This window comes from Phytophthora cinnamomi (genome assembly GCF_018691715.1).
Source record: "Phytophthora cinnamomi strain GKB4 chromosome Unknown Contig56, whole genome shotgun sequence".
NCBI lineage: Eukaryota > Oomycota > Peronosporomycetes > Peronosporales > Peronosporaceae > Phytophthora > Phytophthora cinnamomi.
Window position 1 is genome coordinate 796,122 of NW_027150989.1, and position 22,074 is coordinate 818,195.

The 22,074-nt window shown below is 55.9% G+C and overlaps 5 protein-coding genes across 5 annotated transcripts; 3 read left to right on the forward strand and 2 right to left on the reverse strand.

Moving 5' to 3' along the window:
• Positions 1-240: 240 nt before the first annotated feature.
• Positions 241-858, reverse strand: IUM83_14897 (uncharacterized protein; the record flags this gene model as incomplete). The annotated part of the gene is made up of 1 exon (XM_067939672.1): positions 241-858. The coding sequence occupies one exon, from the start codon at positions 856-858 to the stop codon at positions 241-243; it is 618 nt and encodes a 205-aa protein (XP_067787860.1).
• Positions 859-1,601: 743 nt separating this feature from the next.
• Positions 1,602-2,667, forward strand: IUM83_14898 (Carboxyvinyl-carboxyphosphonate phosphorylmutase; the record flags this gene model as incomplete). The annotated part of the gene is made up of 3 exons (XM_067939673.1): positions 1,602-1,725; positions 1,791-1,855; positions 1,927-2,667. The coding sequence occupies 3 exons, from the start codon at positions 1,602-1,604 to the stop codon at positions 2,665-2,667; spliced, it is 930 nt and encodes a 309-aa protein (XP_067787858.1).
• A 12,584-nt stretch (positions 2,668-15,251) lies between these two features.
• On the forward strand, positions 15,252-15,704 carry IUM83_14899 (Carbohydrate-binding protein; the record flags this gene model as incomplete). Its single annotated transcript, XM_067939674.1, has 1 exon — positions 15,252-15,704. One exon carries the CDS (start codon positions 15,252-15,254, stop codon positions 15,702-15,704), a length of 453 nt encoding a protein of 150 aa, XP_067787881.1.
• Positions 15,705-18,170: 2,466 nt separating this feature from the next.
• On the forward strand, positions 18,171-19,712 carry IUM83_14900 (Major Facilitator Superfamily (MFS); the record flags this gene model as incomplete). Its single annotated transcript, XM_067939675.1, has 1 exon — positions 18,171-19,712. The coding sequence occupies one exon, from the start codon at positions 18,171-18,173 to the stop codon at positions 19,710-19,712; it is 1,542 nt and encodes a 513-aa protein (XP_067787967.1).
• Positions 19,713-19,812: 100 nt separating this feature from the next.
• On the reverse strand, positions 19,813-21,733 carry IUM83_14901 (tRNA-dihydrouridine synthase; the record flags this gene model as incomplete). The annotated part of the gene is made up of 6 exons (XM_067939676.1): positions 19,813-20,838; positions 20,908-20,985; positions 21,062-21,170; positions 21,265-21,403; positions 21,505-21,610; positions 21,722-21,733. 6 exons carry the CDS (start codon positions 21,731-21,733, stop codon positions 19,813-19,815), a joined length of 1,470 nt encoding a protein of 489 aa, XP_067787962.1.
• Between the last annotated feature and the right edge of the window lie 341 nt (positions 21,734-22,074).

Here is a 22,074-nt window from a genome sequence, read left to right on the forward strand (position 1 = left end):
AAGTGAGGGAGATTAACTAAAAGTAACAAGTGAAAGTCTATCAAATTCCACTTCAACTACAACTAGAACCGAGTGTAGCCATATCCAAAAGTGTATCCATCTCTTAGCCTCCTGCCTCGTCGCATCTTTTTCAAAAAACAAAACTCATATTTTTATTTTGCTTTCTTCTTTTCCTTGTTGCAAAGAGATAAAAAATCGCTTGGACACAAGTGAGATGTGCCTAACCCGGTTAACACCAGCTTAAACCTGGTAGGCCTGGAGCGTGGCGGGGGCGCCGAAGTGAACCTGGTCGCACTTGAGCTGCACGGCCATCTGGCGGATGGCGCTGGCGCTGCGCAGGCAGCCCATGTAGCGGTCGTCCTTGTCGGAGCCGGCGATGTCCAGGCGCTCGCGGGTCTGCTGGCGCACGCGGGCCACGCGGTGCGCGACCGAGAGGAGGCACACCACGAAGAGCACCAGGCAGACCGCGAACGCGGCAAAGTTGCCGTCCAGCAGGTTAAGCAGTGTTAACACCAGGAAGAGGAAGCGGCCCGCATACGCAATCAGGTCCAACGTGAACCCGATGCCGCACGAGTTGAGCCCGAGGCGGGTCTCGAGCTGCGAGAGGGGCACGCACGGGCAGCAGCACACCCACCAGTAGTAGGCGGTGCGCAGGTCGGCGTCGTGCAAGTCCACGGACCACACGTTCATGCGCAGCCCGTTCGGGTCGAAGTCGGCGCCCGCCGGGTTCGGGGTCAGCGCCGCCGCCTTGTTGTCCGGGGTGAGCACGGTCACGTACTCGCCGTCGCCCTCGCCCACGAAGCCCGGCTCGGAGGCGGGGGTCGGCAACGGGAGTTGCTGCTGCTTCTTCTCTGCCATTCTTGCCTGGACTTTAGGTGGTGTTAACCGCGGCTGGAGCTGCTGCTTGTCGCTTTAGGCTAGTGCTAACTGTCTGCGCGCTTGCCGGCGTGTAAGGAAGTGAAAGGCCGATTGCGATATGTGACCGGGTACATTTCCACGGCTGATGCCCGTTGCAGTGAACCAGCGACAATCGGGACTGCGCTGCGGCATACTTTCCTGGAAAGTGACGATCGGATTGGGGAGGGAAGTGGCAAACGCTGTTCTCGCTAAACCTTCCATGCGGAATAGTACCACCCAGCAAAGATCTGGGACCCTTCTTCAATGGGGTTGATGGCGGGAACAAGTCGGCGCGGCGTTGATTTGCATGGCAGCTGCGGGTGTCCACCGCGATCGCGCCGCGTGAACCTAGCGTGCAAGCCGTTCGCGTTGGGGCCTGGCCCTGGGGCACTGGCAGCAAAGCGCAGAGGGCGTTCATCCCACCACACGCCGGGCAGACGTCTACGGCATGCCACTGACAAGTTGTCAGACGCAGCGTCGCTGGAGCAGAATGAGCAGCGAAATCAGCACAGTGGCACGTCAAGTGCCTCTCTCCACCTATCCGAATAGCAAGTGTACCATATTTGAAAGGCAGTGATCCATCCTTTGACTTTGTTAAGGCAAAGTATCCACGTATAAAGTTCTGCAATTTGTCGCCGTGCGCCTCTAAACTTCAATCGCCCCAAAAGCCAAGATTCGCACGTGAACGAGCTCCCAAGTCCGGCATGACCTCCCGCTCGACGCAGCCGCAGCGCGTGGCGCGGCTGCGCGAGCTGCTGGCGCGCGAGGGCATCGCCGTCATGCCCTGCTGCTTCGACGGCCTCAGCGCCAAGCTTATCGAGCGCGCAGGTGCGCTCCACTCGGTCTCGACACTTGCCAACCTCTGTCTCTAACCTTCGAGTCACCTTCGCCAGGCTTCGATGTGACCTTCATGACGGGCTTCGGCGTCTCTGCCGTGCACGGTGTGCCAGACACTCAGGTTAGATATAGTATACATCTGTATACACGCCCTTGTCCTCCGATGTCCGCTGACCGACACTCTATTTTTAGCTTCTGTCCTTCGGTGAAATGGTCCACACCGCCGCGACAATCTGTGAGTCGCTGCGCCACGTGCCGTGCATCGGTGACGGAGACACTGGCTACGGCAACGCCTTGAACGTCAAGAGGACGGTGGCCGCCTACGCCCAAGCAGGCATGGCTGGTATTATGTTGGAGGACCAAGTGTCCCCCAAGCGATGTGGACACACGGCCGGCAAGGCAGTCGTCTCGCGAGATGAAGCGTCCGCGCGGGTGCGCGCCGCAGTGGACGCTCGAGCCGAAGGGGGCTTCGACATCGTCATCATGGCGAGGACGGACGCCCGGGGGACCCACTCGCTGGACGAGGCCATTGCCCGCTGCAAAGAGTTCAAGAGACTCGGGGCCGACATCACGTTCCTTGAGGCTCCGCAGTCCGTGGAGGAGATGGAAACGTATTGCAGAGAAGTGCCGGGCCCCAAGATGGCCAACATGGTGGAGAACGGCCTCACGCCGGTGCTGCTGCCAGAGGAGCTAAGCAAAATGGGCTACAAACTGGCGGCGTACCCGATCACGCTGCTGAGTGCCAGTATCAAGGCGATGGAGCAGGCGCTGAGTCTGCTCAAGTGCCAGACGGGGAGTGAGAGGAAGGAGGAAGCTGGACGTAACGCGACGCCGAGCGCTGCTTTGGACAACTTGTTGTGCGATTTTGCGCATGTTAAGGATGTGGTCGGCTTTACCGAGTACTACCAAGAGGAGGAGCGTTATAAGCAATGAGAGCGACCAATTGACTGACCGATTAAAGCAATTGGTCTTCAACTTGATCGTATTTTCTTTCCAGTCGATCTCTCGCTTTCAGTTTTTGTCGATCAATCCACAGCAGAACAAGATTATTTACCACATAAGTCAATTTGCGCTGTGCAAAGAAACCAAACGAAACAAGGGCTCGAGTCAGGAGGGGGAATGGAGGACGAGAACAACACCGTGCTTCCAAGTGGTGATCGCATCCCCGCGGCTCTAGATTCACTACCCCACCCGATTTGAACCTTTACCATTTAAAAATCTGACCGTACCCTCCGTGTAGTCCTCCAACTCATGACGGAGGCGGACAACCTGAAAGATGAGCAGGAGAAGGTGTCAATATTCATGGAAGCAGGAACTTGCGAAGGAGTCATTGTTAACACTCGAAAGGGCCTCGCCTGGATCCGCGCTCAAGAACATGATGGGCCGCGGTGGAAGCCGCTGGGCCCAATCGATTTTAGCGCATTTTCCTGGCCTCCATAAAGCCACATAGACCGCCATAATAATGTGAGCCGTTGGTTTCTAATGATGACCAGCGTGGGTATGAACCTGTAAATATTCGACCGGCGAGGATATAAATGCGTTACAGTTTTTACTTGAGATGTACAGGCACCTTAGCAACGACACCCTCAAAACACAGCTGATCAGCCCGAGCCAGCGCACAGCGGATTGGATGTATTGCAGCCGCTCACGCATACATCGATTGACAACTACAACATTTTCGGTCTCAACTTCAACTTCGCAAATACAATTTTCGGTATCGTTAGGTTGGGTGTGTCATAGGACAACAAACATCAAATAGAGAGGAACGGGCAGCAGTGTAGCACACAACCGTGGTTCGACAACCGCACGTCGTTGGAAGTACACAGTCCGTAGCGATTTCACCACAAGTTGCTCCAGTCCATTGCCAGGGTTTACCCTCTAGCACTTGAACGCGTGACACATGGAGCTTTGAGCGTCCGAACGCGCCAATCTTCCAGACGCGCGATGCACGCCTGCGAAGGCCGGTACCGATCCACGCTCGAGCTCGAAGGAGGCGTCGGCCTCGATCAATTCAAGCCACAAGATGCGTGAGCGCGCGCGTATGGGTTTGTGCGTTTGGATCGAGGTATGTTTGGAAACATTACCCGTCGACGAGGAACAAGTACACCCACTGAACGACACTGAACGACAAGCGGTTGTATTCGAACGATACGTACAATTATTTAACAGCAACAATACATGGAACCACAAACTAACACTACACACGGAGCGTTCCGCTCGAAGGCGGGCTGCGAGCGCACCACACCACCTTGGTGGAGCCAACACTCGATAACATGGTGCACTGGTTGATCTTGAGAGTGAGATGGTTGACAGGCCGACGCCGCTCACTCCGAGCGCAGCTTGCGGTACTGGGTCGCCGCGCCAGCATTGGCCCTGGCGCTCGCACTCGCAGTCGCACTCGCCGTGGCTCCAGCACCAGCACCAGCATTCGCTGCGCCACCAGCGCCAGCATTGCCCACGGCAGCACTGTTGTAGCCATTGTAGCCATTGTACACGCCAACGTTGTTGTAGCCGTTGTAGCCGTTGTAGCCATTCACGCCCACACCGACGCCACCCACACCGACGCCCACACCCCCGAGCCCGACGCCCACACCTCCCACTCCGACACCAACGCCGCCCACGCCCACACCAACGCCGTGTCCGTAGTATCCGACAGGGTAGCCATATAAACCAGCTCCTAGAAGACCAAACGTCTGAGCAGCTTGTTGCTCCGAGTGCACTCCGCTCGAGAGCGCCGCGATGGCGAGGCACAGGACGGTGATTTTGTTGCTGCTGCCGAACATGGTTTTACGTTGCACGTGGTTCTTGAAAGGATGTGTAGGATGTCGTCTTGCTTAGCTCGACGGGGGTTGGAGTCTTCTCTTGCGTCTGAGAGTTGCTTGGTGCGGACTCGAGAGAGAAGAATGAGGAATGAGCAGTGTGGAGCAGGCCGACGAACTCAGTACCGGTGGATGGTGCGCCGCAGCGTCATGCTAGCCAAAGGGGGAACCCGATTCGGGAAGCCGGACACAAGACGTCGGTCGCAGTTGAACCAGCTTGCGCTCGGGCAACGGCCATGATGACCAGCAGCAGCTTCACTCGACGTGCGTACGGTATCCTATCACCAGTCACTCGCTGGTGATACCGCTGGGATCGAGTTGCGTGCGCTTGACTCGAGGAGCACTCGACTTGAGGTGCGGAGTTCCAGACGGATACGTTTCTTCTTTCGCGCAAAGCTTGAGGCGGCGGCACCATGTGTGTTGACCATATCGATACGGGTTCGCCAGACCAGATGGAAAGCGAGGCAAGCGTTGTGGCCTGCTGAGACCGTTCACACAAGCGACGAGCGGTGGCTGCTCGGTCGCCCAGCGCATGCATTGTTTCCTTCGCGTTCGAGCTCTCTATATCACTCGTTCACTCGGCTGTGGCGATCGACAGTGCAGCTGCTGGTGCGCTGCGGTAGCTGATGCAATCGATTTTCTGTTCGGTATTACTACAGTATAATGCCGGTGAAGTCATTAATTTGACTTCAACTTCAACTTCGAGCATACATTCTTCAATACGTTTTGTTGGTGTGTGATTAACCACCCCAAGTTAAGAGCATTTGGTAGCACGCACACCACTTCCGTAGCTCGCCAGTCGTGACATTGGGCGAGGGAGGGTGCCTACATGTACACATTCCGTGCAAGCGGCATTTCGCTGCGGGTTGCCGCCGGCAACTTGCCGGTTCAAGCTCATTGCCAGGCGGTTCACGCGCAGCCATCACCTGGACAAAACGTGTCATATGCAGTTCTGAACGTCCGAACTGACCGATCCTGTAGATGCGCGATGCACGCCTGCGAAGCCCGGTACCGATCCACGCTCGAGCTCGAAGGAGGCGTCGGCCTCGATCAATTCAAGCCACAAGATGCGTGAGCGCGCGCGTATGGGTTTGTGCGTTTGGATCGAGGTACGTTTGGAAACATTACCCGTCGACGAGGAACGAGTACACCCACTGAACGACACTGAACGACAAGCGGTTGTATTCGAACGATACGTACAATTATTTAACAGCAACAATACATGGAACCACAAAACAACACTACGCACGGAGCGTTCCGCTCGAAGGCGGGCTGCGAGCGCACCACACCACCTTGGTGGAGCCAACACTCGATAACATGGTGCACTGGTTGATCTTGAGAGTGAGATGGTTGACAGGCCGACGCCGCTCACTCCGAGCGCAGCTTGCGGTACTGGGTCGCCGCGCCAGCATTGGCCCTGGCGCTCGCAGTCGCACTCGCCGTGGCTCCAGCACCAGCACCAGCATTCGCTGCGCCACCAGCGCCAGCATTGCCCACGGCAGCACTGTTGTAGCCATTGTAGCCATTGTACACGCCAACGTTGTTGTAGCCGTTGTAGCCGTTGTAGCCATTCACGCCCACACCGACGCCACCCACACCGACGCCCACACCCCCGAGCCCGACGCCCACACCTCCCACTCCGACACCAACGCCGCCCACGCCCACACCAACGCCGTGTCCGTAGTATCCGACAGGGTAGCCATATAAACCAGCTCCTAGAAGACCAAACGTCTGAGCAGCTTGTTGCTCCGAGTGCACTCCGCTCGAGAGCGCCGCGATGGCGAGGCACAGGACGGTGATTTTGTTGCTGCTGCCGAACATGGTTTTACGTTGCACGTGGTTCTTGAAAGGATGTGTAGGATGTCGTCTTGCTTAGCTCGACGGGGGTTGGAGTCTTCTCTTGCGTCTGAGAGTTGCTTGGTGCGGACTCGAGAGAGAAGAATGAGGAATGAGCAGTGTGGAGCAGGCCGACGAACTCAGTACCGGTGGATGGTGCGCCGCAGCGTCATGCTAGCCAAAGGGGGAACCCGATTCGGGAAGCCGGACACAAGACGTCGGTCGCAGTTGAACCAGCTTGCGCTCGGGCAACGGCCATGATGACCAGCAGCAACTTCACTCGACGTGCGTACGGTATCCTATCACCAGTCACTCGCTGGTGATACCGCTGGGATCGAGTTGCGTGCGCTTGACTCGAGGAGCACTCGACTTGAGGTGCGGAGTTCCAGACGGATACGTTTCTTCTTTCGCGCAAAGCTTGAGGCGGCGGCACCATGTGTGTTGACCATATCGATACGGGTTCGCCAGACCAGATGGAAAGCGAGGCAAGCGTTGTGACCTGCTGAGACCGTTCACACAAGCGACGAGCGGTGGCTGCTCGGTCGCCCAGCGCATGCATTGTTTCCTTCGCGTTCGAGCTCTCTATATCACTCGTTCACTCGGCTGTGGCGATCGACAGTGCAGCTGCTGGTGCGCTGCGGTAGCTGATGCAATCGATTTTCTGTTCGGTATTACTACAGTATAATGCCGGTGAAGTCATTAATTTGACTTCAACTTCAACTTCGAGCATACATTCTTCAATACGTTTTGTTGGTGTGTGATTAACCACCCCAAGTTAAGAGCATTTGGTAGCACGCACACCACTTCCGTAGCTCGCCAGTCGTGACATTGGGCGAGGGAGGGTGCCTACATGTACACATTCCGTGCAAGCGGCATTTCGCTGCGGGTTGCCGCCGGCAACTTGCCGGTTCAAGCTCATTGCCAGGCGGTTCACGCGCAGCCATCACCTGGACAAAACGTGTCATATGCAGTTCTGAACGTCCGAACTGACCGATCCTGTAGATGCGCGATGCACGCCTGCGAAGCCCGGTACCGATCCATGCTCGAGCTCGAAGGAGGCGTCGGCCTCGATCAATTCAAGCCACAAGATGCGTGAGCGCGCGCGTATGGGTTTGTGCGTTTGGATCAAGGTATGTTTGGAAGCATTACCCGTCGACGAGGAACGAGTACACCCACTGAACGACACTGAACGACACTGAACGACAAGCGGTTGTATTCGAACGATACGTACAATTATTTAACAGCAACAATACATGGAACCACAAACTAACACTACGCACGGAGCGTTCCGCTCGAAGGCGGGCTGCGAGCGCACCACACCACCTTGGTGGAGCCAACACTCGATAACATGGTGCACTGGTTGATCTTGAGAGTGAGATGGTTGACAGGCCGACGCCGCTCACTCCGAGCGCAGCTTGCGGTACTGGGTCGCCGCGCCAGCATTGGCCCCGGCGCTCGCAGTCGCACTCGCCGTGGCTCCAGCACCAGCACCAGCATTCGCTGCGCCACCAGCGCCAGCATTGCCCACGGCAGCACTGTTGTAGCCATTGTAGCCATTGTACACGCCAACGTTGTTGTAGCCGTTGTAGCCGTTGTAGCCATTCACGCCCACACCGACGCCACCCACACCGACGCCCACACCCCCGAGCCCGACGCCCACACCTCCCACTCCGACACCAACGCCGCCCACGCCCACACCAACGCCGTGTCCGTAGTATCCGACAGGGTAGCCATATAAACCAGCTCCTAGAAGACCAAACGTCTGAGCAGCTTGTTGCTCCGAGTGCACTCCGCTCGAGAGCGCCGCGATGGCGAGGCACAGGACGGTGATTTTGTTGCTGCTGCCGAACATGGTTTTACGTTGCACGTGGTTCTTGAAAGGATGTGTAGGATGTCGTCTTGCTTAGCTCGACGGGGGTTGGAGTCTTCTCTTGCGTCTGAGAGTTGCTTGGTGCGGACTCGAGAGAGAAGAATGAGGAATGAGCAGTGTGGAGCAGGCCGACGAACTCAGTACCGGTGGATGGTGCGCCGCAGCGTCATGCTAGCCAAAGGGGGAACCCGATTCGGGAAGCCGGACACAAGACGTCGGTCGCAGTTGAACCAGCTTGCGCTCGGGCAACGGCCATGATGACCAGCAGCAGCTTCACTCGACGTGCGTACGGTATCCTATCACCAGTCACTCGCTGGTGATACCGCTGGGATCGAGTTGCGTGCGCTTGACTCGAGGTGCACTCGACTTGAGGTGCGGAGTTCCAGACGGATACGTTTCTTCTTTCGCGCAAAGCTTGAGGCGGCGGCACCATGTGTGTTGACCATATCGATACGGGTTCGCCAGACCAGATGGAAAGCGAGGCAAGCGTTGTGGCCTGCTGAGACCGTTCACACAAGCGACGAGCGGTGGCTGCTCGGTCGCCCAGCGCATGCATTGTTTCCTTCGCGTTCGAGCTCTCTATATCACTCGTTCACTCGGCTGTGGCGATCGACAGTGCAGCTGCTGGTGCGCTGTGGTAGCTGATGCAATCGATTTTCTGTTCGGTATTACTACAGTATAATGCTGGTGAAGTCATCAATTTGACTTCAACTTCAACTTCGAGCATACATTCTTCAATACGTTTTGTTGGTGTGTGATTAACCACCCCAAGTTAAGAACATTTGGTAGCACGCACACCACTTCCGTAGCTCGCCAGTCGTGACATTGGGCGAGGGAGGGTGCCTACATGTACACATTCCGTGCAAGCGGCATTTCGCTGCGGGTTGCCGCCGGCAACTTGCCGGTTCAAGCTCATTGCCAGGCGGTTCACGCGCAGCCATCACCTGGACAAAACGTGTCATATGCAGTTCTGAACGTCCGAACTGACCGATCCTGTAGATGCGCGATGCACGCCTGCGAAGCCCGGTACCGATCCACGCTCGAGCTCGAAGGAGGCGTCGGCCTCGATCAATTCAAGCCACAAGATGCGTGAGCGCGCGCGTATGGGTTTGTGCGTTTGGATCGAGGTACGTTTGGAAACATTACCCGTCGACGAGGAACGAGTACACCCACTGAACGACACTGAACGACAAGCGGTTGTATTCGAACGATACGTACAATTATTTAACAGCAACAATACATGGAACCACAAACTAACACTACGCACGGAGCGTTCCGCTCGAAGGCGGGCTGCGAGCGCACCACACCACCTTGGTGGAGCCAACACTCGATAACATGGTGCACTGGTTGATCTTGAGAGTGAGATGGTTGACAGGCCGACGCCGCTCACTCCGAGCGCAGCTTGCGGTACTGGGTCGCCGCGCCAGCATTGGCCCTGGCGCTCGCACTCGCAGTCGCACTCGCCGTGGCTCCAGCACCAGCACCAGCATTCGCTGCGCCACCAGCGCCAGCATTGCCCACGGCAGCACTGTTGTAGCCATTGTAGCCATTGTACACGCCAACGTTGTTGTAGCCGTTGTAGCCGTTGTAGCCATTCACGCCCACACCGACGCCACCCACACCGACGCCCACACCCCCGAGCCCGACGCCCACACCTCCCACTCCGACACCAACGCCGCCCACGCCCACACCAACGCCGTGTCCGCAGTATCCGACAGGGTAGCCATATAAACCAGCTCCTAGAAGACCAAACGTCTGAGCAGCTTGTTGCTCCGAGTGCACTCCGCTCGAGAGCGCCGCGATGGCGAGGCACAGGACGGTGATTTTGTTGCTGCTGCCGAACATGGTTTTACGTTGCACGTGGTTCTTGAAAGGATGTGTAGGATGTCGTCTTGCTTAGCTCGACGGGGGTTGGAGTCTTCTCTTGCGTCTGAGAGTTGCTTGGTGCGGACTCGAGAGAGAAGAATGAGGAATGAGCAGTGTGGAGCAGGCCGACGAACTCAGTACCGGTGGATGGTGCGCCGCAGCGTCATGCTAGCCAAAGGGGGAACCCGATTCGGGAAGCCGGACACAAGACGTCGGTCGCAGTTGAACCAGCTTGCGCTCGGGCAACGGCCATGATGACCAGCAGCAGCTTCACTCGACGTGCGTACGGTATCCTATCACCAGTCACTCGCTGGTGATACCGCTGGGATCGAGTTGCGTGCGCTTGACTCGAGGTGCACTCGACTTGAGGTGCGGAGTTCCAGACGGATACGTTTCTTCTTTCGCGCAAAGCTTGAGGCGGCGGCACCATGTGTGTTGACCATATCGATACGGGTTCGCCAGACCAGATGGAAAGCGAGGCAAGCGTTGTGACCTGCTGAGACCGTTCACACAAGCGACGAGCGGTGGCTGCTCGGTCGCCCAGCGCATGCATTGTTTCCTTCGCGTTCGAGCTCTCTATATCACTCGTTCACTCGGCTGTGGCGATCGACAGTGCAGCTGCTGGTGCGCTGCGGTAGCTGATGCAATCGATTTTCTGTTCGGTATTACTACAGTATAATGCCGGTGAAGTCATTAATTTGACTTCAACTTCAACTTCGAGCATACATTCTTCAATACGTTTTGTTGGTGTGTGATTAACCACCCCAAGTTAAGAGCATTTGGTAGCACGCACACCACTTCCGTAGCTCGCCAGTCGTGACATTGGGCGAGGGAGGGTGCCTACATGTACACATTCCGTGCAAGCGGCATTTCGCTGCGGGTTGCCGCCGGCAACTTGCCGGTTCAAGCTCATTGCCAGGCGGTTCACGCGCAGCCATCACCTGGACAAAACGTGTCATATGCAGTTCTGAACGTCCGAACTGACCGATCCTGTAGATGCGCGATGCACGCCTGCGAAGCCCGGTACCGATCCACGCTCGAGCTCGAAGGAGGCGTCGGCCTCGATCAATTCAAGCCACAAGATGCGTGAGCGCGCGCGTATGGGTTTGTGCGTTTGGATCGAGGTATGTTTGGAAACATTACCCGTCGACGAGGAACGAGTACACCCACTGAACGACACTGAACGACAAGCGGTTGTATTCGAACGATACGTACAATTATTTAACAGCAACAATACATGGAACCACAAACTAACACTACGCACGGAGCGTTCCGCTCGAAGGCGGGCTGCGAGCGCACCACACCACCTTGGTGGAGCCAACACTCGATAACATGGTGCACTGGTTGATCTTGAGAGTGAGATGGTTGACAGGCCGACGCCGCTCACTCCGAGCGCAGCTTGCGGTACTGGGTCGCCGCGTCAGCATTGGCCCTGGCGCTCGCACTCGCAGTCGCACTCGCCGTGGCTCCAGCACCAGCACCAGCATTCGCTGCGCCACCAGCGCCAGCATTGCCCACGGCAGCACTGTTGTAGCCATTGTAGCCATTGTACACGCCAACGTTGTTGTAGCCGTTGTAGCCGTTGTAGCCATTCACGCCCACACCGACGCCACCCACACCGACGCCCACACCCCCGAGCCCGACGCCCACACCTCCCACTCCGACACCAACGCCGCCCACGCCCACACCAACGCCGTGTCCGTAGTATCCGACAGGGTAGCCATATAAACCAGCTCCTAGAAGACCAAACGTCTGAGCAGCTTGTTGCTCCGAGTGCACTCCGCTCGAGAGCGCCGCGATGGCGAGGCACAGGACGGTGATTTTGTTGCTGCTGCCGAACATGGTTTTACGTTGCACGTGGTTCTTGAAAGGATGTGTAGGATGTCGTCTTGCTTAGCTCGACGGGGGTTGGAGTCTTCTCTTGCGTCTGAGAGTTGCTTGGTGCGGACTCGAGAGAGAAGAATGAGGAATGAGCAGTGTGGAGCAGGCCGACGAACTCAGTACCGGTGGATGGTGCGCCGCAGCGTCATGCTAGCCAAAGGGGGAACCCGATTCGGGAAGCCGGACACAAGACGTCGGTCGCAGTTGAACCAGCTTGCGCTCGGGCAACGGCCATGATGACCAGCAGCAGCTTCACTCGACGTGCGTACGGTATCCTATCACCAGTCACTCGCTGGTGATACCGCTGGGATCGAGTTGCGTGCGCTTGACTCGAGGTGCACTCGACTTGAGGTGCGGAGTTCCAGACGGATACGTTTCTTCTTTCGCGCAAAGCTTGAGGCGGCGGCACCATGTGTGTTGACCATATCGATACGGGTTCGCCAGGCCAGATGGAAAGCGAGGCAAACGTTGTGACCTGCTGAGACCGTTCACACAGACGACGAGCGGTGGCTGCTCGGTCGCCCAGCGCATACATTGTTTCCTTCGCGTTCGAGCTCTCTATATCACTCGTTCACTCGGCTGTGGCGATCGACAGTGCAGCTGCTGGTGCGCTGCGGTAGCTGATGCAATCGATTTTCTGTTCGGTATTACTACAGTATAATGCTGGTGAAGTCATCAATTTGACTTCAACTTCAACTTCGAGCATACATTCTTCAATACGTTTTGTTGGTGTGTGATTAACCACCCCAAGTTAAGAACATTTGGTAGCATGCACACCACTTCCGTAGCTCGCCAGTCGTGACATTGGGCGAGGGAGGGTGCCTACATGTACACATTCCGTGCAAGCGGCATTTCGCTGCGGGTTGCCGCCGGCAACTTGCCGGTTCAAGCTCATTGCCAGGCGGTTCACGCGCAGCCATCACCTGGACAAAACGTGTCATATGCAGTTCTGAACGTCCGAACTGACCGATCCTGTAGATGCGTGATGCACGCCTGCGAAGCCCGGTACCGATCCATGCTCGAGCTCGAAGGAGGCGTCGGCCTCGATCAATTCAAGCCACAAGATGCGTGAGCGCGCGCGTATGGGTTTGTGCGTTTGGATCGAGGTATGTTTGGAAACATTACCCGTCGACGAGGAACGAGTACACCCACTGAACGACACTGAACGACAAGCGGTTGTATTCGAACGATACGTACAATTATTTAACAGCAACAATACATGGAACCACAAACTAACACTACGCACGGAGCGTTCCGCTCGAAGGCGGGCTGCGAGCGCACCACACCACCTTGGTGGAGCCAACACTCGATAACATGGTGCACTGGTTGATCTTGAGAGTGAGATGGTTGACAGGCCGACGCCGCTCACTCCGAGCGCAGCTTGCGGTACTGGGTCGCCGCGTCAGCATTGGCCCTGGCGCTCGCACTCGCAGTCGCACTCGCCGTGGCTCCAGCACCAGCACCAGCATTCGCTGCGCCACCAGCGCCAGCATTGCCCACGGCAGCACTGTTGTAGCCATTGTAGCCATTGTACACGCCAACGTTGTTGTAGCCGTTGTAGCCGTTGTAGCCATTCACGCCCACACCGACGCCACCCACACCGACGCCCACACCCCCGAGCCCGACGCCCACACCTCCCACTCCGACACCAACGCCGCCCACGCCCACACCAACGCCGTGTCCGTAGTATCCGACAGGGTAGCCATATAAACCAGCTCCTAGAAGACCAAACGTCTGAGCAGCTTGTTGCTCCGAGTGCACTCCGCTCGAGAGCGCCGCGATGGCGAGGCACAGGACGGTGATTTTGTTGCTGCTGCCGAACATGGTTTTACGTTGCACGTGGTTCTTGAAAGGATGTGTAGGATGTCGTCTTGCTTAGCTCGACGGGGGTTGGAGTCTTCTCTTGCGTCTGAGAGTTGCTTGGTGCGGACTCGAGAGAGAAGAATGAGGAATGAGCAGTGTGGAGCAGGCCGACGAACTCAGTACCGGTGGATGGTGCGCCGCAGCGTCATGCTAGCCAAAGGGGGAACCCGATTCGGGAAGCCGGACACAAGACGTCGGTCGCAGTTGAACCAGCTTGCGCTCGGGCAACGGCCATGATGACCAGCAGCAGCTTCACTCGACGTGCGTACGGTATCCTATCACCAGTCACTCGCTGGTGATACCGCTGGGATCGAGTTGCGTGCGCTTGACTCGAGGTGCACTCGACTTTAGGTGCGGAGTTCCAGACGGATACGTTTCTTCTTTCGCGCAAAGCTTGAGGCGGCGGCACCATGTGTGTTGACCATATCGATACGGGTTCGCCAGACCAGATGGAAAGCGAGGCAAGCGTTGTGGCCTGCTGAGACCGTTCACAAACGTGACGACGGAATGTGTACATGTGGGCACCCTCCCTCGCTCAATGTCACTAGTGGCGAGCTATGGTAGCGGTGTGCGTGCTACCAAATGCTCTTAACTTGGGGTGGTTAATCACACACCAACAAAACGTATTGAAGAATGTATGCTCGAAGTTGAAGTTGAAGTCAAATTGATGACTTCACCAGCATTATACTGTAGTAATACCGAACAGAAAATCGATTGCATCAGCTACCACAGCGCACCAGCAGCTGCACTGTCGATCGCCACAGCCGAGTGAACGAGTGATATAGAGAGCTCGAACGCGAAGGAAACAATGCATGCGCTGGGCGACCGAGCAGCCACCGCTCGTCGCTTGTGTGAACGGTCTCAGCAGGCCACAACGCTTGCCTCGCTTTCCATCTGGCCTGGCGAACCCGTATCGATATGGTCAACACACATGGTGCCGCCGCCTCAAGCTTTGCGCGAAAGAAGAAACGTATCCGTCTGGAACTCCGCACCTCAAGTCGAGTGCACCTCGAGTCAAGCGCACGCAACTCGATCCCAGCGGTATCACCAGCGAGTGACTGGTGATAGGATACCGTACGCACGTCGAGTGAAGCTGCTGCTGGTCATCATGGCCGTTGCCCGAGCGCAAGCTGGTTCAACTGCGACCGACGTCTTGTGTCCGGCTTCCCGAATCGGGTTCCCCCTTTGGCTAGCATGACGCTGCGGCGCACCATCCACCGGTACTGAGTTCGTCGGCCTGCTCCACACTGCTCATTCCTCATTCTTCTCTCTCGAGTCCGCACCAAGCAACTCTCAGACGCAAGAGAAGACTCCAACCCCCGTCGAGCTAAGCAAGACGACATCCTACACATCCTTTCAAGAACCACGTGCAACGTAAAACCATGTTCGGCAGCAGCAACAAAATCACCGTCCTGTGCCTCGCCATCGCGGCGCTCTCGAGCGGAGTGCACTCGGAGCAACAAGCTGCTCAGACGTTTGGTCTTCTAGGAGCTGGTTTATATGGCTACCCTGTCGGATACTACGGACACGGCGTTGGTGTGGGCGTGGGCGGCGTTGGTGTCGGAGTGGGAGGTGTGGGCGTCGGGCTCGGGGGTGTGGGCGTCGGTGTGGGTGGCGTCGGTGTGGGCGTGAATGGCTACAACGGCTACAACGGCTACAACAACGTTGGCGTGTACAATGGCTACAATGGCTACAACAGTGCTGCCGTGGGCAATGCTGGCGCTGGTGGCGCAGCGAATGCTGGTGCTGGAGCCACGGCGAGTGCGACTGCGAGTGCGAGCGCCGGGGCCAATGCTGACGCGGCGACCCAGTACCGCAAGCTGCGCTCGGAGTGAGCGGCGTCGGCCTGTCAACCATCTCACTCTCAAGATCAACCAGTGCACCATGTTATCGAGTGTTGGCTCCACCAAGGTGGTGTGGTGCGCTCGCAGCCCGCCTTCGAGCGGAACGCTCCGTGCGTAGTGTTAGTTTGTGGTTCCATGTATTGTTGCTGTTAAATAATTGTACGTATCGTTCGAATACAACCGCTTGTCGTTCAGTGTCGTTCAGTGGGTGTACTCGTTCCTCGTCGACGGGTAATGTTTCCAAACATACCTCGATCCAAACGCACAAACCCATACGCGCGCGCTCACGCATCTTGTGGCTTGAATTGATCGAGGCCGACGCCTCCTTCGAGCTCGAGCATGGATCGGTACCGGGCTTCGCAGGCGTGCATCACGCATCTACAGGATCGGTCAGTTCGGACGTTCAGAACTGCATATGACACGTTTTGTCCAGGTGATGGCTGCGCGTGAACCGCCTGGCAATGAGCTTGAACCGGCAAGTTGCCGGCGGCAACCCGCAGCGAAATGCCGCTTGCACGGAATGTGTACATGTAGGCACCCTCCCTCGCCCAATGTCACGACTGGCGAGCTACGGAAGTGGTGTGCGTGCTACCAAATGCTCTTAACTTGGGGTGGTTAATCACACACCAACAAAACGTATTGAAGAATGTATGCTCGAAGTTGAAGTTGAAGTCAAATTAATGACTTCACCGGCATTATACTGTAGTAATACCGAACAGAAAATCGATTGCATCAGCTACCGCAGCGCACCAGCAGCTGCACTGTCGATCGCCACAGCCGAGTGAACGAGTGATATAGAGAGCTCGAACGCGAAGGAAACAATGCATGCGCTGGGCGACCGAGCAGCCACCGCTCGTCGCTTGTGTGAACGGTCTCAGCAGGCCACAACGCTTGCCTCGCTTTCCATCCGTCACCTGGATGAAGCGTGACATTCAGCAGATCCACGTTGCAGACGTGGCATCTGAAATCGCAAGTTGCGATTTTCGTGGTTGATCCGTGTTCGAGCTCCAACGAGGCGCTGTCTTCGACTGACCCCACTCAGAAGTTGCGTTCTTGCGTGTTTGTGTATGTGTACAGTATGTGTGAATGCGTATCAGTCTGTTCCGATGGTGCCCGGCAGAGACCACAGGCGTCGGCGGCAAACGGCGCAGCGCACAACATACATGTACTACTGCGAGGTTACTTTGTGGCGACTAGCATATATTTTCGCGGTGACGGCAGGAGGTCAGTGGTGAACTGCGAATCTCTACCCTTCCTGACTCGGTGTCCGTGGACAACTTATTGTGTAGTGCAGCCACAACATTGCTACTGTATTCTACGAATCTACGAAGTTGTTTTTAATGTCTTCGGTGTTTGACCGTTTCGCTATGTTCCCTAGCTTCCTTCGTTGAATCCCTCTGCCATAGATGAAGGAAGCTGCAACTGAGGCGGTGCAGCGGGAAGCGAGCCCAGTATCGAGGAGGAAATGGCGTGCCACAACGACCACAGGTGCACCTCAGCTGCACTTCATCTCCATAGTTCTACACTGGCGGTGAAGTCAAAAGACTGGCCTGGTATTTTTAATGGCGCTTCTGCTGGTATGGAGCACCATAGTTTTCATTTAAGCCATTCATAGGCCGTGTTCGAGGAAAACTGCAACCTCTCGAAAGTTCTAACGAAGTATCTGGAGTTGAAAGTCTATCGGAGTTCATGATCAATTGGACGTAGTTGTTCATGAGAATGGCGGTCATCTAGCTTGCTGGTACGAGAATTATGTTTTGCTGCTCAAGATGATAATTGCACTTAACGAATCATTGAAGGAGCGGACTTTGTTTGTCGAAAACCAACTGAGGTGCACTTTGTTGATACTGCCTCGAACCCTTCAACCTCTACATAAAGAGCAAAATCCAAGCTCACTCAACATACGCATAACCTAGCCAAGCCTACCAACGACTGAGTGTGAAGAATTGATTCAAGCAGAATGCCTGACGATGAATGTCTGATCGTTAGGTTGGTGCTTGATCCGGTCCAACGCAGTATTACTTCTCGCAGGCATCCGACCGAAGCAGGGAGTTTACCGCGGCCGAACGCGTTGAAGTTGTCTAACGTACGTGTTCTCGTGCTCATCTCCCTTTCTTTTGCGCCTTGTAGCCTCCGGTCAACTTTCGGTTGTGTGTTCGGGCACTTGTCTCCATCCGATTACGGTTGGGAGTACCGCCGCATCACGAAACACGACTCCCAGAATTGATGCCGGCGTTGCATGAACCGCGCGACAACTGCAACGTGAATTGGCCTGCCGTATCGAATGCGGCAGGGCTGCCTTGGCGTCGCATACTCCAGGCTACACAAATCCAGAACGCCAGAGCTTGAATACCAAAGAAATGGGCAGATTTGGGCTGAAAGTCCCGGCCAAAAAGCCCTCGAACCGAGTCAGTCATATCTCAATTCACCAAAAAGCCAACAAGTCGACCAAGCGCTATGGAAGTGCCTTCACCATCGCCAAGCAGTACGAGTGACTACGTTCGGGTGGTGCTTACGCCGAAAGTCACGACCACGGCACCACCAGTGCCAAATGTGCACGCACCGGTTCAACCTCGCTGGCTGCTCTACACCAACGTGCTGGTGTCACTTTTGCAACCACTGCAGTACGGATGGTCCACCACGCAATTGAACCTGACGACGTTCAACGACGAAGAGGACTGCAACGCTAGACCTGTCGCCTCCGGCACTTGCCTCATGTTCCCCGGGCACACCAAAGCGCAATGGACTATCGCCGTCAGTGCCTGGATCGTTGGCGGTATGATCGGTGCTCTCGTTTGTGGTCGGCTCTCCAACACGTTCGGACGTAAACGCATCATGATGACAAATTGCATGTTCATGATCGTCGGCGCCGTGGTGCAAGCCTGTGCCTCCACCGTGTGGATGTTCATCGGTGGACGAATGGTCTCGGGAATTGCATCGGGTGGGGCCACTGCTGTCATCCCCGGCTTCATCAGTGAGATTTCGCCACCAAGCCTCCGCAACAGCCTTGGTGTCGGCTTCCAGATTGCTATCACCGTCGGGAATTTGCTTGTGGCCATCACCTTCTTCTTCGCCGACACAAGCAGCGGCTGGCACTACATCGCGGGATTCCCTATTGTGCTGGCGTTGCTGTTCTTGGCTCTAGCACCTTTCATCATTGTTGAAAGCCCTGCTTGGCTGATGATGGTAGGGCAGCACCAGCTCGCAGAGCGAGAGTTAGCGCGCCTGTATGGCAAAGAAAATGTCTACCTTGCTAAAACTTGGCTGAAGCAAGACCACCCCGCCCCGCGAATCGCGTCTGGAAGTGAATACGCGTTGCCATTTCCACCACCCACCATGTCTGAAGAGCCGAAGCCGCGCAACTTCGCCAAGTTGTTCTCGCCTATGCTTATTCGCCAACTGCTAACGGCCATCGGGGTGGCTGGGGCCCAGCAGCTCACGGGTATCAATGCCGTATTCTTCTACTCGTCGAGTCTCTTCAAGCAGGCTGGTATCGCGGATGACCGCATTGGTATCGTGGCTGTTAACTTTGTCAATGTGCTGCCGACAATGTTTTGCGGTATGCTGGCGACTCGCTTTGGCAATCGCAAACTCATTTTGTACGGACTAGCTGGAATGTTTTTCAGTGCGGTCGGCATCACAGTGTCGCTCGTTGCTAGCCTGCCAGCGCTGGCCATCGTGTTCACAGCGTGCTACGTGACGACATTCGGTTCAAGTCTCGGTTCACTTGCATGGGTGGTCATGGCAGACCTCTTCCCCGACGACGTTCGCGCTATGGGCAATTCAGTATGCGTGGGCTGCAGCTGGTTGTCCAACCTCGCGGTGGGCCTGGGCTATCCGTACATTGCTGCGGCCTTGGTCAACTTCAGCTTCACTCCGTTCATGTGCACGGTAGCGCTGTCGTTCCTCTTTGTGTACACGGTTGTGCCAGATACGTCAGGGAAAACGATGCAGGAGATCCAGGACGAGTTCAACGCAAGGCGTTTGGTAAGGAATTAAGTGGGGTAAGCACCGACGACCCGAGTTGACGTTTTCTCGTAACAAAATAATTCTTGAGTGGACAGCACAGTTTCATTGAGCAAGCACAGTCTGCGGGCTTTCAGGGCTCCGTTGGCGAAGTAGATTCTCCACTTGCGTTTTCCGGAACTTTGTTCTTCGTGAGATCAGCTGCAGCGTTGCCCTCACGCTTCACGCGCTTCAAATCCCGCTTGCCCTCACCTTCGTGTTCACGCTCTTCCGACGATGTCTTGTTGCTCTCACTCATTGAGGCGTTTGTCGTATCGGCTACAGCAGGGGCTTGCTCCAGCTGCGCTTTTACGACGAACTTGGAGATAGTAACAGAAGTTTGCCGGCGGAGCACGTTCTTGTGCTTTCGACCCTTGTAGTGAAGCTTCACGTCTTGGTCACTGAGCAACTGGATCTTGCACGTTTCACAGAACAGCTCAGGCTTGCCAGAACGGTTGTTTCGAGCTATTGGTTTCTCGCCTTCCGCTGAGTGAAGCGACTCGGCATACCGATCCTGAGCTCCTGGGAGGGTGGTCAGCGTCGCGGAGGCCTGATCCAGAGATTGTGTAGACTTTTCAAGTTCTGCAGCCTTCGCCCGGAACTGGTCCTGACACTGATTATAATAGTTTTGGAGGTCCCATAGCGAATACATCTGCAAGCCGTTCCTTGTTGCCGCAAGCTCGGGGACAGTAACGATATTCGCACCCTTGGCATATCCGTACTTGTTGCCGCTTGCGAACGCATCCTCGAGTGAGCTCGGGATCATACGCATGACGTTGTACTTGGTGTTCTGGTACACATTATCCGTCTCAGCTGCAGCCTTCAGATAGTCTTGCACCACTCGATCCACGGGCAAACGGCCTTCCTTTCGGAAAATGGACGGGTTAGCGAGCGCACCGCGAGCAATGAGGAAGGAAGACGCTCCCGAAATCTTGCGGAGCTTGTCGATATCCTCATGTTCGAACACGTCACCGTTTGCGAGCACGGGAACAGAAAGAGCAGACACGACGGGCGCCAATCTGTCCCAGCTTGCTTTGTCATGAGGGCGCTCATGGATCTGGCGCATGTGCACACCAACTGCATATGCTCCAGCGTCTTCGAGGCGCTTTGCTGCATCGATCTGGTCAAGTGAAAATGATGAGCCCCGACAAAACTGCAGGTTGCAAAGACAAAATGATAGGCGTCGTACCGTGTCTTGAATTTCCGGCAGCAGGCGAATCTTGCACGATACAGGAATGTTCAGGTTGCGACGCAGAGTTTTCATGATCTCCACACCAAACACCGGGTTGAGTTAGCTAAAGATCAAAAGACATAACGCTTTATCAAACGGACTGCGGTCTTACGTCGCAGGCTACTTCGGGTTTCCGCAGCAGCGCCGCGCCCATGCCACCCTGGATCGAGAAGTGCTTGGGGCAACCCATGTTAATATCTACGGCAGCAACATCGCGAGCTCTGCATGTTCCGAGAAAAAAAAGACACAAGTGAAACAACCACCACCTCAGAACAGTTAATAGAGTGCTGTTCACAAAGCCAATGCACAACCTACACCGCCTCCGCCGCCTTGAGCGCCAGCACCGCGTCGGCCGTTCCGATCTGGAAGACCACCTTGCCAGCCTCCTCCGGACACGTGCGGAACACCACCGAGTCGCCGTTGCGACTAACGAAGTCCACGGCGTTCACGACCTCTGCGTACATCAGAGCCAAGCCCTTGCACCAAAAGGTCAGCACGGGCCCGTTGCCACGAGTGCTCGACAGAAACAGCCAATTGAATCAACACCGATCGCACCGTTAGGGACGCGCACAGCAGAAATGATGCGCTTGTCGACAATCTCCTCGCCGTAGACGAGGTCGGCGCCGTAGCGCAGCGACAGCAGACGCAGCGGCAGAGTGCCCTTCATTATGGCGACAGAACTCGGTGGTTAGAGCGAATTGGGTGGCAGGACCAAGTGCAACAGAATTGCGAGAGCGTGGGGAATGATATGCGGGAGAAGGCAGCGACGTACCGAGCGAACCATGGGCGAGAGGCATACTTTATTCTCGTAGAGCTCCGACATGGTGACGGTCTTGGATGGGTGGAATTCTGAGCGCGTCGACCAGTGACTTTCTGGTGAGCAGGACCCTTTTAACACCTCGTTTAAGTATCCATTAAACGTCGTTTTCGTATAGGATTTGCTTATGTACTCGAATTATCAAAAATAATCGTTCAACAATCCGTTGTTTCAGCTGGTTTTGGTACAGATACAACCGTGTTTTGGACAGCTTTATTTTTGGTTGCAGTCTCCACCCCAACTCGCTTTCATGATGAATGATGCCGCTGGTAAATATAAACGCAGTTGCATTAGTCCCGGTATTTAGG